The sequence below is a fragment of the Musca autumnalis genome, unplaced genomic scaffold (genome assembly GCF_047663935.1).
Source record: "Musca autumnalis isolate F117 unplaced genomic scaffold, ASM4766393v1 scaffold_4, whole genome shotgun sequence".
In the NCBI taxonomy this organism is placed as follows: Eukaryota; Metazoa; Arthropoda; class Insecta; order Diptera; family Muscidae; genus Musca; species Musca autumnalis.
Genome location: NW_027411977.1, coordinates 82143872 through 82161187, shown reverse-complemented (window position 1 = coordinate 82161187; position 17316 = coordinate 82143872). Strand labels below are relative to the sequence as shown.

Sequence of the window (17316 nt, the reverse complement as noted above, 5' to 3'; positions counted from 1 at the left end):
GCTGTGTTGTTAAACTGCATGCGCATAAAGTGATTTTGAGGATTTCGCGTTTTACACGCATTTCAAAAAGAACATTACTCGATACAGTTTTATTTCAAGAGTATACCCCATTAAAAGGAACCTAACATTTATTTGAAAGATATCCATATCTTCCGCTAGATGTTAGTGTGTATTCGAGAAGTGATTAGAATAAAAAATTCGATTTTTTGCGTGAAATTTCTCTAAAATAGAAGAATAACTCCGACAAATTTTTCCTACATTTTTTCAACTAACTCACAAAATAAATTTTAATAAATATTTTCTCTTACAAAAATTTTAAAAATTTCCTCAATATATCTTTTTGTTTTTGCTATAATATGCAAACCATTAAACGGATTTGTATAGTTTTGGTTTCATTTGAATCACCGCGATGTTTAGATTACGCACATATTTTTTTAAATATTTTTAGGATGCGTAAACAGCTTGAATTTTATTAAAACAAGTTGCAAAGTACCAATTTTATAACTCTTTCTGAATTTCCGCGAAAACTTAAAACTTTTTCACTAATGTTATGGGGACTCAGTAATCATATATTACGTAGGGAGCCCCTAATTAAGAGAGTTTCTCAATATAATGATTAGAGTCTTTTAAAGATTTTTTTCTTTTTATCAGAATTGAAACCGCCATAACTTTTGCGCGCAACAACCAAAATTAGTATCTCGAACAGATTTAAGAATGGGATTTTTTTTCCCAATCTATGTACAAAAAATCTTTCATGTAGCTTAAAAAAAATTTTTAATTTTTTTTTTTTATGGAAAACTAAAAAATTTAGTCTTTTCTTCATATGTACATATAGTCATGGGCGTAGCCAGGAATAGCTAGGGAGGGACAGCTGTAAGTACAAGCTCCATTATTTTATTTAAATAATATGTTTGTAAATACGTTAAATTTTAAAAATTATTTTACCATCATCGTAAGTATAAACATTTTTGCAAACGGTAATAGGATATAACATATTAATTCGGGAATTTTTTAGAATTTTGATACCCCACTCCACAATGTGGGAAGGGTATTATAGGTTTGTTTTGCTAAAAATTCATGTAACACCGCGAAGTATTCGTCGTAGACCCCCAATGTGGTATATCATTTTTCATATCTCGACGAGATAAGACGATATAGCGATGTGTGTCCATTGGTCCGTCTGTCCATTATCAATTGTTATCAAACTTCAGGCCGCAATTATTATGGAATAAGAGTTGGGTCCAGACCATTCGAAATGATCGGAAAAATATTTAGCGGGTGAAATGGACCAAATACAGAATATTTATCCGATTTTGTAGCTGCTCTGTAGGGCGCAGTAATAGTCCGATCGGCGATCGCCTCGAAATTCTAAACAAGGTAAGATTATATGACGGAGAAAAAGCTTGCAATTTTGCGGGTTAAATGGGCCGAAACTCTTGTGTGAAAATTAAAAAAAAAACAAGTAAGGCTCAAAGAAGACTAAATACCAAATTTCCTATATTTCGGTAAGAGAATGTGGCTAAAACTAAAAAATACCGAAAATCAAGAAGTAAGCTTCTATGGGGATATAGGAAGACGTGTACCTATACTGATAATACTCTTCTGAAATATTTTATAACTCTTGGAAGACGAAATAACGAATTTCAGCCATTTCGGTTGGATATTGGCGTCACAATCTTTAGTCAGAAATGGGGCAATATGAAAGCGTGGACCTGTAGAGACATATTTCTGGCGAACAGTTTTATATCACATTGAAGTCTAAATACCAAATTTCAGCCATTTTGGTGGAATATTGAAGACACAACCTTCAAAATACGAAAAATCGGGAGGTACCTTTCCATGGGGGCTATATGAAGGCGTGGACCTATACCGACAAATTTAAAGGGGAAATTTGAGTACCCCCAACGAAGTCTAAATACCAAATTTCAGCCATTTCGGTGGAATATTGAGGCCACAACGTTCAAAATACCGAAAATCTCGAGGTACCGTTCTATGGGGGCTATATGAAGGCATGGACCGATACCGACAAAGTTCTGGGGGAAAGTTTTATACCACCAACGTAGACTAAGTACCAAATTTCAGCCATTTCGGTGTGATAATGAAGCTAAAACCTTCAAAATACCGAAAATCGGGAGGTACCGTTCTATGGGGGCTATATGAAGGTGTGGACCGATACCGACAAAATTCTGGGGGAAAGTTTTGTACCCCTAAAGAAGACTACGTACCAAATTTCAGCAATTTTGATAGGATAATGAAGATAAAACCGAAAATCGGGAGGTACCGTTATATGGGGGCTATATGAAGGTGTGGACCGATTCCGACAAAATTCTGGGGAAAGTTTTGTACACCTAAAGATAATGAAGCTAAAATCTTAAAAATACCGAAAATCGGGAGGTACCGTTCTATGGGGGCTATATGAAGGTGTAGACAGATACCGACAAAATTCTGGGGACAATTGTATACCCCTAAAGAAGACTACGTACCAAATTTCAGCCATTTTGGTAGGATAATGAAGCTAAAACCTTAAAAATACCGAAAATCGGGAGGTATGGGGGCTATATCAAAACGTGGTATTTTCAATACCAACCATCCTGCAAGTAATAAAAACTTCTGTACCAAATTTTGACTCTCTATCTTTAAAATTGCGAGCTGTATCTTGATATCAACAGACAGACAGACGGACAAGGTCGAATCGACAGCATAAAATTGATCAATAATATATATACTTTATAGGGTCTGCGACGAATATTTTGATGTGTTACAAATGGAATGACAAATTTAATTATACCCTCCATATTGTGGAGGGTATAATAATATTCAGCTTATATCTTTATTCCTGAAAGACACATCCTGGGCAAGTAAGCCACACTTGGAGAAAGATTTCTTGACATTTCAATTGATGCTAAATATGTTGATCTACGTGATCAGATAACAGAGTTACAGCCTAATATATTGAATTATCTGCTTGTAATGTAATCATAACCGCGCTATATGTCGCAATTATAGCTCAATAATCACGAAATTTTGCACGAGGTAACAGTTTGGTCGAGGAAGATGCATACAATTTCGGATGATGATCTGATTTTATTTAGCGGGTGAAATTGACCATATTTTGTATAAAAAATATAACAATTTAATTTCTGTCGATGCTTTAATTCCAGGAGAGTAAATTAGCTTACGTGAGAAAAAAAAAAACTCCTGACTTTCCTCTGATGCATATTACAATACTGTGTCGGTTAGATAACGAACCTACCTAGTGCCCAATATATAATGGATTCATTATACCCTACTCCAAAACGCGGGATGGGTATTTATACCCTCAGCATTTATGCTAACGAAGGTATATACACTTTCATACGGGCAAAATGTGCCTCATCGAAACAATGACGTCCGTCTGCCTGTTTGTCTGACTGGCTGGAGCGCACTATAACTCTCGAACGGATCAACCGATTCGGTCCAAAATTTGGCTTTCGTAATATTTTGTCAAAACATAATTTAAGTTCGAAGATGGGTTATATCGGTCCACTTCTTTCGGTACCTCCCCCACAAAAGTTCGAAAACGTTCGGAAAATTTGTGCGCAAGATAACTCTTAAAGGGAGCAAGCGATTTGGCCCATACTTTGCACAACGTGAAACTTCTACCAGACTTAGATGAGGTTCCAATATGGACTCAATCGGCCCACTCCTTAGGGTACCTCCCACATAAAATTTTGGAAAAGTTTAGTTTACCTCTCGAATCCTTCTGATTTTTGTTTCAGCAACTTGTATTCACTGCCCTCCATGCGACGGTACCAGTTTCATTAGGGGCAAGTCCATACTTCCCGAGAAATAAGCCTGAAAGTTGCAAAAAACCCCTATGACACCGTGTGAGGTGGTTGGAACGCAAGATAACTCTAAAACGGATCTGCCGATTCGGTCCAAAATTTGGCCTTAGTAATATTTTGTCCAAACATAGTTTACGTTTGAAGATAAGCCATATCGGTCAACTCCTTCAGGTACCTCCCCCACAAAAGTTCAAAAATGTTCGGCCGAATTGGTCCATACTTTACGCATCCTAATATATCTACTAGATATAGGTCAGGTTCAAATATTGACTATATTTGCCCACTCCATCCGGTACCTCCCACACAAAATTTCGGATAAGTTCACTTTAAGACCTGCTATCGAATCACTTTGATTTTTGTTGAAGCAACTTGTATTCGCAGCCTCAATTACGACAGTAAAAGTTTTTTCGGGGGCAAGTCAATACTTCTTGAGAAAACTGCCCGAAAATTGTAAAAAACCCCTATGGCACCATATGTAGTGGCTGGAGATCCACTTCCATAATGGTCAATGTAGATCTATTCCTTTTAGTATCTCCTCCTCAAAACTTTTAATCTCTAATCCTAATGAACATTTTTGTCGGTTCAAATTCCTAACAATTGTAAAAACCCCTAAATACGTACGTATTTGGGAAAAAATAGTTTCAATATATACAGGCTGAGGGTATATCTCTGTCGGCAAAGCCGACTGATACTTTTTTACTTGTTTAATGCCAAAAAATATTTAATTTGTATAATATACAATCACAAGTCGCGTGTTCTAAAAGGGTAAACCTTGGTTTCAGCTATGTTAAATTTTCAATAAATATAGGTGATATACACTTTGATACGAAATAACTCTCGAACAGTTCAACCGATTCGAACCAAATTTTGGGTATCGTAATATTTTGTCTAAACTTAGTTTAAGTTCGAAGATGGGCCATATCGGTCCACTCCTACTGGTACCCCCCCCCCCCCCACCCACAAAAGTTCAACATTTTTCTGTAAAATGGTCTAAACGATAACTCTCGAAGGGAGTAATCGACTTGGTCAAAAACTTTGCACATCGTATTATTCCTTCCAGATATAGATCTGTTTCGAATATGAACTATATCTGTCCACTCCATCGGGTACCACCCACACAAAATTCGGATAAAGTGAAGTTTAAGGGCTCCTCTCGGGTGGTTTTGCAATTTTTTCAGTAAGTTTTCCTTGCGGCTCACTTTATGACGGTACAATTTTTCTTGCGGAAGTCCATACTTCCCTGAGATATTGGCCTAAAAGCTCCAAAAAACCCTGACGGCACCAACCAAAATGGCAAATCCGCAAGATAATCCTCGCAGGGAATTTCTGATTGGTGCAGGCTTTGCACATCGTATTATTTCATCCAGTCATGTATCAGGTTGGAATATGGATTGTATCGGTCCACTACTTTGAGTACCTCCCACACAAAATTCGAATAAAGTGAAGTTTAAGAGCTCCTCACGGATCGTTTTGAATTTTTTTCAGTAAGTTTTTTTTTTGTGGCTCGCTTTACGACGGTAAAATTTTTTGCCGGAGTAAGTCAATAATTCCTGAGATATTGGCCTAAAAGCTCCCAGAAACCCTGATGGCACCAACCAAAATGGCAAATCCGCAAGATAATCCTCGCAGGGAGTTTTTGCTTGATGCAGGCTTTGCGCATCGTGTTATTTCATCCAGTCCAGTATAAGATTGAAATATATACTATATCGGTCCACTCCTTCGGGTACCTCCCACACAAAATTCGGATAAAGTGAAGTTTAGGAGCTCCTCTCGCATCGTTTTGACTCTTTTTTTGTAGATTGTTGGAGCGACCTCATTTACAATGGTACATTTTGTTCCGGAGTAAGTCAATACTTCCTAAGATAATGGCCCAAAAGCTTCAAAACCATGTCGGATATTGTGCAAGATAACTCTAAAAATTTTTTCAAACATTTCTTTGAAACTTATTTAACATAATTTAATATTTGAGTCCTTTATGAGGAAGTTTGGTTGCCAAAAATGTTTGGTATATGTCAATGATTATACCCTCAGCATTTATGCTAACGAGGGTATATACACTTTCATACGGGCAAAATGAGCCTCATCGAAATAATGGTTGTAGACCCCAAGCATGTTTGGACGAAATTTTGGCTTTTGTAATATTTTGCCCAAACTTAGTTCAAGTTCGAAGATGGGCTATATCGATCCACTCCATCCGGTGCCTCCCACGCCAAAGTTCGAAAATGTTCGGAAAATTTGTGCGCACGATAACTCTTGAAGGGTGTAACCAATTTGGTCCATACTTTACACATCGTGAAATTTGTACCAGGCTTAGATAAGGTTTCAATCAATACTCAATCCGTCTACTCCTTCGGGTACATCCCACACAAAATTTCGGAGAAGTTCAGTTTAGAGCCATCTCTCAAATCGCTTTGATTATACCCTACACTACACAGTGGTAAGGGGTATTATGTCTTTGTGCATTTGTATGTAACATACAAAAGGAAACGAAATAGACCCACAGTTCCTTTTGGGATATACATATAATCACTTTCTGAGTCGATTTATGCGTGTCCGTCCTCTTCTGTCTGCCCGTCTGTCCGTGTATTTTTGTTCGCAACATACAGGTCGCACTTTTTGTCCGATTCAGCTGAAAAATTGGGGACTACAACTTTTATAGCCATAGGAAGAACTCTATTGCTTTTGGTGAAAATCGGTTCAGATTTGGATATAGCTCCCATATATATTTTCGCCCGATTTCACGTATTTGCTGCACCAAACACGCTACGTCCAATTTTGATGAAATTTTGAATGTGTGACTGAATTCGGTCTAGAAATAAGTGTGCCAAATTATATCGAAATCGGTTCCGATTTGGATATAGCTCCCATATATATTTTCGGCCGATTTCACGTATTTTCTGTACCAAACACGCTATATATTTCCGATTTCGATGAAATTTTGAATCTGTGACTGAATTCAGTATAGAAATAAATGTGCCAAATTATATCGAAATCGGTTCAGATTTGGATATAGCACCCATATATATTGTCGGCCGATTTCGTGTATTTTCTGCTCTAAACAAGATATATAAATCCGATTTCAATGATATTTGGAATGTGTGACTGAATTCGGTTCGGAAATAAAAGTGCCGAATTATATCAAAATCGGTTAAGATCTGGATATAGCTCCGATTTATATTTTACATATTCACAGTGGTGTAGGGTATCATATAGTTAGGCCCGCCCGACTTTGATCCTTTCCTTACTTGTTTTTGTTTTAGCAACTTGTATTCACTGCCCCCCATACGACGGTATACGCTTCATTAGCGGCAAGTCCATACTTCCTGAGAAAATAGCATGAAAGTTGCAAAAAACCCCTATGACACCGTGTGAGGTCGTTGGAGAGCAAGATAACTCTCGACCGGATCTACCAATTCGATCTAAAATTTGGCCTTAGTAATATTTTGTCCAAACATAGTTTAAGTTCGAAGATAAGCCATATCCGTCCACTCCTTCAGAACCACCCACACAAAAGTTCAAAAATGTTCGGAAAAATTGTTCGTACGGTAACTCTTGAAGGGAGTGGCCGAATTGGTCCATACTTTACACATCCTAATATATCTAACCAGATATAGATCAGGTTCAAAGATGGACTATATTTGTCCACTCCATCAGGTACCTCCCACACAAATGTTCGGATAGGTTCATTTTAAGACCTGATATCGAAGCACTTTGATTTTTGCTGAAGCAAGTCCATACTTCTTGAGCAAACAGCCCGAAGGGTGTAAAAACCCCCTATGGCACCATATATAGTGGCTGGAGTTCCACTTCCACAATGGTCAATGTCGATCCATTCCTTTTAGTACCTCCTCCGCAAAACTTTTGATCATTGACATTTTTGTCGGTTCAAACGCCCAAAATTTTTGAAACCCTCTAAATACATAAGTTTTTTGGGAAAAAACAATTTTTTTTTATACAGAGGCTGAGGGTATATCTCTGTCGGCAAAGCCGACTGATACTTTTTTACTTGTTTAACTTTTGAACACCATTTGCTCAATATTTTATAATAAATGTATAATTACTTATGAACATTTTAGAAAATCCCAAAATGTAACAATTTAATGTTTAAGCTCGAAAAGCCCCTTCCTTACAAGGAAATCCTAAGGCAACACATTTTCAAACTTAAGTTGTTTTTGTTATTTATGCAAATTACATTGTAAATGTTTGTGTCTGGAAGCACATTGTTGAGTTTGTTTACAGATTTGTGTAGCCATGAATACCGTCAACTGGCATCTAAAGAAAAAGGTTTTCACATGTTTCCTTAAAAAAGCACGCTCACAAATACATTTAAAATTTCCTTGGTAAGCACGTGAAGATATAAGCCTTTGCATAGAAACACTCACACACTTTTGGTATATTTTGATATAAGAAAATGCAAGAGAATTCAAAGAAAGAAAAGTGGAGGGTACATATTATACAAGTAATAGAAAACGAGAACCTACCGGAATGCAAAAGGAGGAAAACTAAAACGGCATGGCAACTAATCCACATGATGTTTGTTTTGAAGTTTTGTTTTTCTTGGTTTCTATTTCTTTTCTTTATTTTTTTGATTTGTTTGGCTTCACTTTGCGCCCAATTCCAGTTGGAGGATTTCGTTGATATCACCTGAATTTTTCACTTAGAGGATAGTTGATATTGTTAGAAACGAGATTTTAGTTGCACATTTTTTCCATTTTTTTAAAATAATTTTTTTGATGAGGTTTTTATTGATTTTCCTTGTTTGTTTTTGGCACTTTCAATTGATTTGATTTTTTTGATTTTTTATATTTGATTATTTTTTTCTGTGCTTAATTTTTTCATTCGGATACACTTCACTTTCCGGACAACTGCTCAATGCAAAGGCCTCGAAGCCTTTGTAAAATTAATATTCGATGTATTGAAATTATGCTGACATTACACTTGACATTTGTCAACGGACAGAAAAATGCGCCCATACAGATTATTATCGCGCGCGCCTTTTCTTCACTATCCCTATTTGTTTGATTTTTTTTCGTGCTTTTGTTATATTTATGGTTTTCGTTAGGAGAGGCTCCTTTCAAAACACCACGCCGTTATTGTGTATCGTATGTTGGTGTATTTGTTACACTTTATGCACTCCCTCTTTCCATGTTGTTGTTATTGTTTGTTTAAAGAATGCACTTTTACTCCTTCTCTCAGTAAATCACACGCACACAAACATATACTAATTTCTCTCACTTCCTCTCACTTTTATGTGTTTTTTAATGCACTCTCACACTCCTTAAAGAGATATTTCTTTCAGCTTAGTATCCATATACTTCCATTTTCCGCTTAACCGTACGTATCCTTCAGAGTTCCAACTGCTACTGAAATCTGAAATAGCCGTCACAAGCAGTCAGTGCATCCATCCATCAGCAACAGCAGCACCTATTTGCATTCCTTTTTGGTGTGGTGAATTATTGTAAGCTTTTGTGTTCCAACCATTTGGCAGCCATTTCTGTTAGCTTGCGCTCGAAGTGCGCATGTCCCGAACTTAAAGAGGCCACACACAGTGCTAAACATTGTCTGTGGTTAAGGACATTATCAATCGGCTTTGTTTTGAGTTTTTATTCGTTTTCAATTTGTGTGTGAGTTTATGTAGGTAGCTTTGTTTCCATGTATAGGTATAGTTCTGGTTAATGTGTTTGTGTGGATGATTTGCCTCTCAATGTTTGATGTTTACCAGACATATTTGGGGTTTAGCATCTTTTTGGCGCTTAGATGATTACATTACCGGTACAACGAAGGAATTTCATTCATGCAGTTTTCAGTTTTAAAAGTTCAGTAGCATTGACGCACGATAGTTGAACGTTGAGTCCCTGTTAGTGTGGTCTTACACTTAAAGAAAGAAAAGAGGGTTGGAGAATTCATATTTAACTTCACAAGGAGAAATTCTTATGTCAATAATTTTAAAGTTAGTATTATATTTAACATTTTAGTATTATATTTAAATTAAACTGAATTTTAAAAATAACAATTTCATTTAAGGGTGCATCAGCCCGTCTTGCATCAGAAATGTGTCATATTTTGTATGCTATATTTTTGGACCCGAATGTTTGTTAACTTCAGCCGGGACGAACTTTTTACACCCTCCATAATAAAAAATTTTAACTAAAATGAAAAACTAGTTTCCTTTCCTGTCCACAATTTTTGTTGCAAAAATTGCTCGACCAAGATACCCTAAATGCCTAAATTACACTATGCAACACTGAAAATGCAAAAAGCTTCTAGTATGAATATTTTGAAAGTACATATTGAGACTACAACAAGTAAGAAAAGCATTAAGTTCTGTATTGAAGTGAATTCCAAAAATTCCGAAAATTGGGAGATATAGTCCTATTGGGGCTATATGAGGGCATTGATCTATACCGACAATCTTCAGGTGGAAAGTTGTATACCCTTAACGAAGACTAACTACCAAATTTCAGTCATTTCGGTGGGATATTGAGGTCACAACCTTCAAAATACCGAAAATCAGGAGGTACCGTTCTATAGGGGCTATACTAAGGCGTGGACCTATACCGACAAGTTTCTGGGAGAAAGACTAAATACCAAATATCAGCCATTTCTGGGGAATATTGAGGCCACAACCTTCAAAACAACGAAAATCGGGAGGTAAGTTCTATGGGGGCTATATAAAGGCGTGGACCTATACCAGCAAATTGCATATGGAATGTTTAATACCCCAAATGAAGACCAAATGCCAAATTTCAGTCATTTCGGTGGATAAATGTGGCCACAACCTTCAAAATACCAAACATCTGGAATAACTGTCCTATGGGGGCTATATGAGAGCGTGGAGCTATACCTACAAATTTCCGGGGGAAAGTTTTGTAACCCCAACGAAGACTAAATACCAAATTTCAGCCATTTCTGTGTTATAATGAGGCTAAAACCTTCAAAATACCGAAAATCGGGAGGTATCGTCCTATGGGGACTATATCAAAACGTGGACCGGTGTAAACATTTTATGGTAGAAATGTTTCTTAGACTCTGGAAACACGAAATATAAAGTTACAACCGATTCTGTGGTCAAATGGGACTTATACATTAAAAATATCGTAAAGTGACGCGTACTATATATGGGGCTTATATGGGGGCTATACCAAAACGTGGACCTATATAAAGAAACTTTGGTAGAAATATTTTTGAGCCTTTGAAAAGACATAATACCAAATTACAACAGATTCGGTGGTTAAAAATTCCTCAAAAATACGACGCGTCACGCGTCACTTTGTATTGGATACGAAAACGTGGACCTACATAGCCCGCCTTCAATACCAAAAGTTCTACGTACATATAATAGATTTTAACAAAATTTCATCCACCTATTTCAATCCGTTGGGACGCTAGAGTGATTTCCACAGACAGACAGACGGACATGGCTATATCGATGTAGAATTGCACGCTGATCAAGAATATATATAGTTTGTGTATATATGTATATATAGTACGCGTCATTTTAAGATATTTTGAATGTATTAGTCCCATTTGATCACAGAATCGGTTGTAGCTTTGCATATTGCGTTTCAAGAGGCTATGAAACATATCTACCATAAAATGTTTACATAGGTCCACGTTTTGGTATAGCCCCATATAAGGCCCCTATATAGTATGCGTCATTTTTAGATATTTTGAATGTATTAGTCCCATTTGAGCACCGTATTGATTCTAATTTGGTATTTTGTGTCTACAGAGGCTAAAAAACATTTCTACCAAAGTTTGTTTATATAGGTCCACCTTTTGGTAGAGCCCCCATATAACGCCCCATATATAGTACGCGTCACTTTAAGATATTTTGAATGTATTAGTCCCATTTGACCACAGAATCGGTTGTATGTTTGTATTTTGTGCTTCCACAGGCTAAGAAATATTTCGACCATAAAATGTTTATATGGGTCGAGGTTTTGATATAGACCCCATAGGCCGGTATCTCCCGATTTTCGGTATTTTGAAGGTTTTAGCCTCATTATCGCAGCGAAATGACTGAAATTTGGTATTTAGTCTTCGTTGTGTGTATAAAACTTTCCCCCGGAAATTTGTAGGTATAGGTCCACGCCTTCATACAGCCCCCATAGGACAGTACCTCCCGATTTTCGGTATTTTGAAGGATGTGGCCTCAATATTCTACCGAAATGGCTGAAATTTGGTGGTTAGTCTTCATAAAACATTCCGTATGAAATTTGTCGGTATAGGTCTACGCCTTCTTATAGCTCCCATAGAACGAATTCGGAAAATTGTAAATATTGGTCCATGTTTTGGAAAGAACAAAAATTTCGCCCCATATTAACTGTTTTGAAGCGAGTATTATCAGTTGATATATGTACTACTCCTGCAATAAAAGGAAGAGTTTAGTACTTTCACAAATGAAATAAAACTAATTGTTCCAATTCACTTCAATACAGTTCGTGGTGGAGGTTATAAAAAGTTCGGTCCGGCCGAACTTAACGCTTTTTTTACTTGTTGAAACATATATATTTTTGTTTTTCATGACTGATGCACAGTGTTCGATTTTCGAAAAAACCTGGCCAAAACTCTAAAAATGGATGGATCTCGGCCAAACCTTGGGTTTTTATGTTTTTCGGCTCGCTGGTTTCATTTTTCATATCACTTAACCCTCAAGTGGGCCATTTTGGTACCTCCTCCTATAAAATGTGATCTTATCGGATCAAAATATTCCACAAATTTGTTCGCCATAAATTTTTAGTATAGGTCCTAGAATACACCAAAACTCTATATCTTACCTTTGCTCCAGAAATATGAAAATTAGAAAAACATTTTAGGGTTAATGTCGTACTTCATCAAAGTTTTGGCCAAATTGTCATACAAAACATGAGTATAGCAGAATGGTGTCAAAGACAAAAATTTCTCCCGCTAAATTTCATTATGAGTCATCAATGAAATGAAATTTGTAAGGTACTAAATAATTAAGAAAATTTTTTTTTTTAAATTTTACAACCAAATTTTCAAATATTTTTTCATATTATTTTTGATCATTTAAAAAAGTTTAAATTAATATGATAATTATAAATAGGGTGAAAAGGACCATTTTATATACATACATGATATATATGTAATTGCTTCGTTTACTATTAAAATACACACAATAAGTCAATACTATTCGCTGTCAGACTCGTACTCGTCTGATGATCCAGAATCTATATTGGGGTTTACAGGTACTACCTCAGCATTCCCAATGACGCGTCATGACGTTAGTAGATAATAATTTAATAGCAGCTGAGGATAGCTTTTTGTTTCTTTTTGGAGGGTTTGAACGCAGACTTGAAATGAGAGGATCTGAGGATACAAGTAACCAATTCATTACATCTGTCATTGTGTTTATTCTAGAAGATTTTCGAGAAAAGTTTTCCCGATATTTCTTAATATCCTTATTCCTGGACTCCTGAGCTTCTTCGGAAAGGTGACCGATGGGCAGTGGTGCCCACTCAATAATGAGAAAACCATGGATGAGTACTTCATGAATTGATGTGGGCATGTAATACCACGGATACGTGTTTATTAATAATGTTGCAGTATCAAAGCAATACTGCTTAAAAAGATTTATATCTACTGCGAAACCACAAGATAAAACTTGCATTATAACGTGTGCTCGGTTAAGGCATTCGGCATCTAAACCTAAAATTTCGGCAGATTTCTCCGAATCAGTAAAGAACCTTCGGGCCGTGTTACCATCATTACTGTTTCCGAACCCTCCAACTTTTGGCGTGTCAATAATAAGACCCAATTTCTGTTTGAAACTCTTTTGTATTTCCCGTTTTTTTCTTCCAATTTTGTTTTATCTTCTTTTGAGCGGGTAGAGTAGAATATGGAACAAGAGCTTCTATTTGTTGATCGATATACATTTGCTCTTGAATAATCGAATTTTGATCTTCACGAACATATTCCACCTTTATTGGACTGCAATAACGAGTAGACGACGGTTTTGGATTTTGCCAACTTATTGAATTTTGGTTATCAATTTCGGACAATCTTAGTGGTACAAGCGATGACAAAAGTATGCTGCCGTCCGACGCATTTTCGTCTTCAAATTTTTGCTTGTATTGACTTTGGCCGGAAGAACCCTCAAATCCGTATTTCACAGTTAATAATAAGTTATAAACTTTATCATTTGGTAATGTATGGATAACATCATTTTGTACAATTAAAAGTCTGCTTAAAATATGATTCAATAGAGACTGTAAGGGAACTTCTGCTTTAGTTTCACTTACTGTGATTCTCGGTGGATAACAACGACTTTTTGCCTCCATTACTTTTTGGTATGGGGGATAAACATGAGTCCTATTTTGCGATTCCCGTTTTCTTATAATTCGATATGTATGTGCCGTCATTTTACCTTGAATAACATCGGAAAGTGCAAGATCACCAGAAATTTCTGTTGGCTGCGGTAGAGATACTGATTTGAAAGCAGATAGATATTTGGAAGCTCGATTAGGTGATGCATTCGTGATGTCCTTCAAAACATTTGCAGCTTTGGAGGCTCCATTTGCGCGTAAGGTCATCTGCGTTGCAAACACTAGTTCTGATACGCTATGTGAATCCCGTAAATCTTTTGTGACTCTACGTTTGGTTCTTTCACTCGCTTTTTCAAATTCTTTAGAAGGTCGACCCCTTTTTTGTTGTGTCTGAATCTATAAGTTTATATAAATACAGTCAATTGTTTAACTCTTAATTGACAAGTTTACTTGATGCATACCTGGAATGTTATTACTTTTTGCAACCATTTTCCATTGTGTGTAAAAAAACGTTCAGTTATTCTATAGCTTTCAGTCCATTTTTTTTCTATGGTGTGCAGTAGGACTTTCAATTCATTTTTGATCTGATTGTATTATAAGTGAACGTTTTCCTTTCTGGGAGAGATATTTCTCCAAGATCTTGATTTTCTCATTTAGTTATAATGAAATTGTTGAAACAATGCATTGAAAATTTCATGCCGAGTGCACTCTATACTATTTTCTGTTATTTTGAGTCACGAAATTTCATGCCGAGTGCACTCTATACTATTTTCTGTCATTTTGAATCACGAAAATCTGTAAGTAGTCCATAATACTTGAAACACGTCTGTTTCAATCGATATATTTTTTAAAACTGACTTATTTATCTTATAAATTGACATATTTGACAACGCTCTGGTATGGAATATTCTAGAATGTATACAATATATGATATTAATATTGTAATACACTCCTGAACAGACTGCTACATGTATATGAGGAAAAGTCAAAAAATTTAGTTTTTCGACGATCCGGATCATATAAACCATAGATCTTAAAAATCCATTCACTAGAAGGCGGAAAGGCTACTGCAAAAATTGAAAAATTTGCGAAAAATGTTTTTCAAAATATGGCGGATTAATTCAGGTTTTCTGTGGAACGTTTCTTTTTCAGTTAAGAAACCGGCACGCCACTCGCGTTTTTGCGGAAACAGCGCACACTGGTCGAAACCACTGATCTAGCGGCGCGAAAGTCAAAAAATCGAACTATAAAATTGCGAAATATTTTCCATTGTATCGATTACAGACACTTTGCAGACAAAGATTTTGTTTTTTCATTTTTGTTGTTGTAAATGTTCTCTCAGTTATTCGCTATCAAATAGAAGAGTTTTTGTTGCATCAGATTTTAAAAAATTGTTGCAAAAAATTAACTTCATATTTGTTTAAACGTTAAATAAATTCGTAATGAAACTGGACAAGATTTATTTTTAATTAATAGCAGAGGGTGTGATTAAATAATAAAAATTAGTTTGGGGTCTGGAGGTACTTAGTTATATAGCAATAAATTTTCAAAAAATTAAATTTTTTTAGTGTTTTTATGGGTTGTACGCGCATGTCAAGTTGGTTTAAAAATGTGGTCATGATATTGAAAATACCTTATAGTGGGAGGTACGGTTACATGGGGGCTATATCAAAACGTACACCTATGTCCATAATTTTTGGTAAAAATATTTTGTGACCACTAGGAACCCTAAGTACCAAATTACAGGTAATTTGCTACGAAATTGTGGCTTAAATCTTCAAAATACCGAAAATCTTAAGGTACCGTTATATGGGGGCTATACCAGAACACAGCCGATATTGTTCATATTTAACCCATTACTACCCACAGGTACAAGCTGAGTTTGTGCCAAATTTCAGTGTCGTATTTCAATTCGTTTGCAAGTTATTAATTTTGTGCCGCTAGATCAGTGCTTTCGACCACCGTGCAGCGGTTTGAAAAATATAGTGGCATGGGAACTGTATCCGATTTATCCCAAAAATACTGTGTGATGCTACATCCACGATTCTTGATGGATTTTACTAAAATAAGTTTAGATCGATGTATTTTTTCACGGCTGATAGCGAAATCCGATGCGCATAAAAAGTGTATGCACTTTGTGCAAATTATAGGCATTATACAGTGTTTTGCACACTAAACAGTAGACGATGCTACATCGCAGCCGCCAAAGTAAATCTTGTTAAAGGTATACATATAAATGAAAAGTCAACAATTTGTTGTATTCGGAAAACGCATGCGCATAAAGCGATTTTAAGGATTTCGCGATTTTCACGCATTTCAAAATGTATATTACCTGATACAGTTTTCCTTCCAAATTATTCCCCATTTAAAGGAATCCAACATTTATATGAAAGTTTTCCATATTTTCCGGAAGGTGTAAGCATGCATTCTGAAGTGATTACAATAACAAATGTGCGTTTTAGCGTGAATTTTACCCAAAATAGATGAAGAACTCCGACCTATTTTTCCTATATTTTCGTCAACTAACTCAAAAACTACATTGGAAAATATATTTGTTCTTTTTTTTCAATTTGCCCAATACGGTTTTTGTTTTTGCTATAATATGCGAACCGCTAAACAGATTTGAACAATTTTGTTTCCATTTGAATCTTCGCGATATTTAAATTACGCTCATATTTTTAAATATTTTAAGGATGCATGAACAGATTGAATTTTATTAAAACAAGTTGCAAACTAAACTTTTTTTTATTCTTTCTGATTTTCCGCGAAATTTACAATTTTTTTACTAAAGTTATGGCACCTCAGTAATCATATAGTACGTAGGAAGCCATTAGTTAACACTGTTTCTCAATATAATGAGTAGCGTTCTTTTAAGATTTTTTTCTTATTATCAGAATTGAAACCGCCATAACTTTTGCGCGCAATAACCGAAATTAGTATCTCGAACAGATTTGAGAAATGGAATGTTTTCTCAATCCATGTACCAAAAATTTTTCATGTAGCTTAAAAAATTTTTTTAAATTTTTTTTTTCGATGGAAAACTAAAAAATTTTGTCTTTTCTTCATGTACCTGAAAGACAAAATATCACATAAAAACGAAAAGTGCAAAAATGTGCAGGATGTTTCGATGGAAATTGGTAAAAAACTCTTCCCTTTTTATGAAATGATAAGTTACACAGCCCAACTCGATCTTACTCATAACT

At 35.8% G+C, this 17316-nt stretch overlaps 1 protein-coding gene across 1 annotated transcript in view; it reads right to left on the bottom strand.

Moving 5' to 3' along the window:
* Window positions 1–9196, bottom strand: part of LOC141402985 (cell adhesion molecule Dscam2-like) — a 261395-nt gene extending 252199 nt beyond the window's left edge. Inside the window, exon 1 of the mRNA XM_073985115.1 lies at window positions 8306–9196. Within this exon, the coding sequence (XP_073841216.1) occupies window positions 8306–8354 (49 nt within the window). The 5' untranslated portion in view covers window positions 8355–9196. The remainder of the gene's footprint in view (window positions 1–8305) is intronic.
* Between the last annotated feature and the right edge of the window lie 8120 nt (window positions 9197–17316).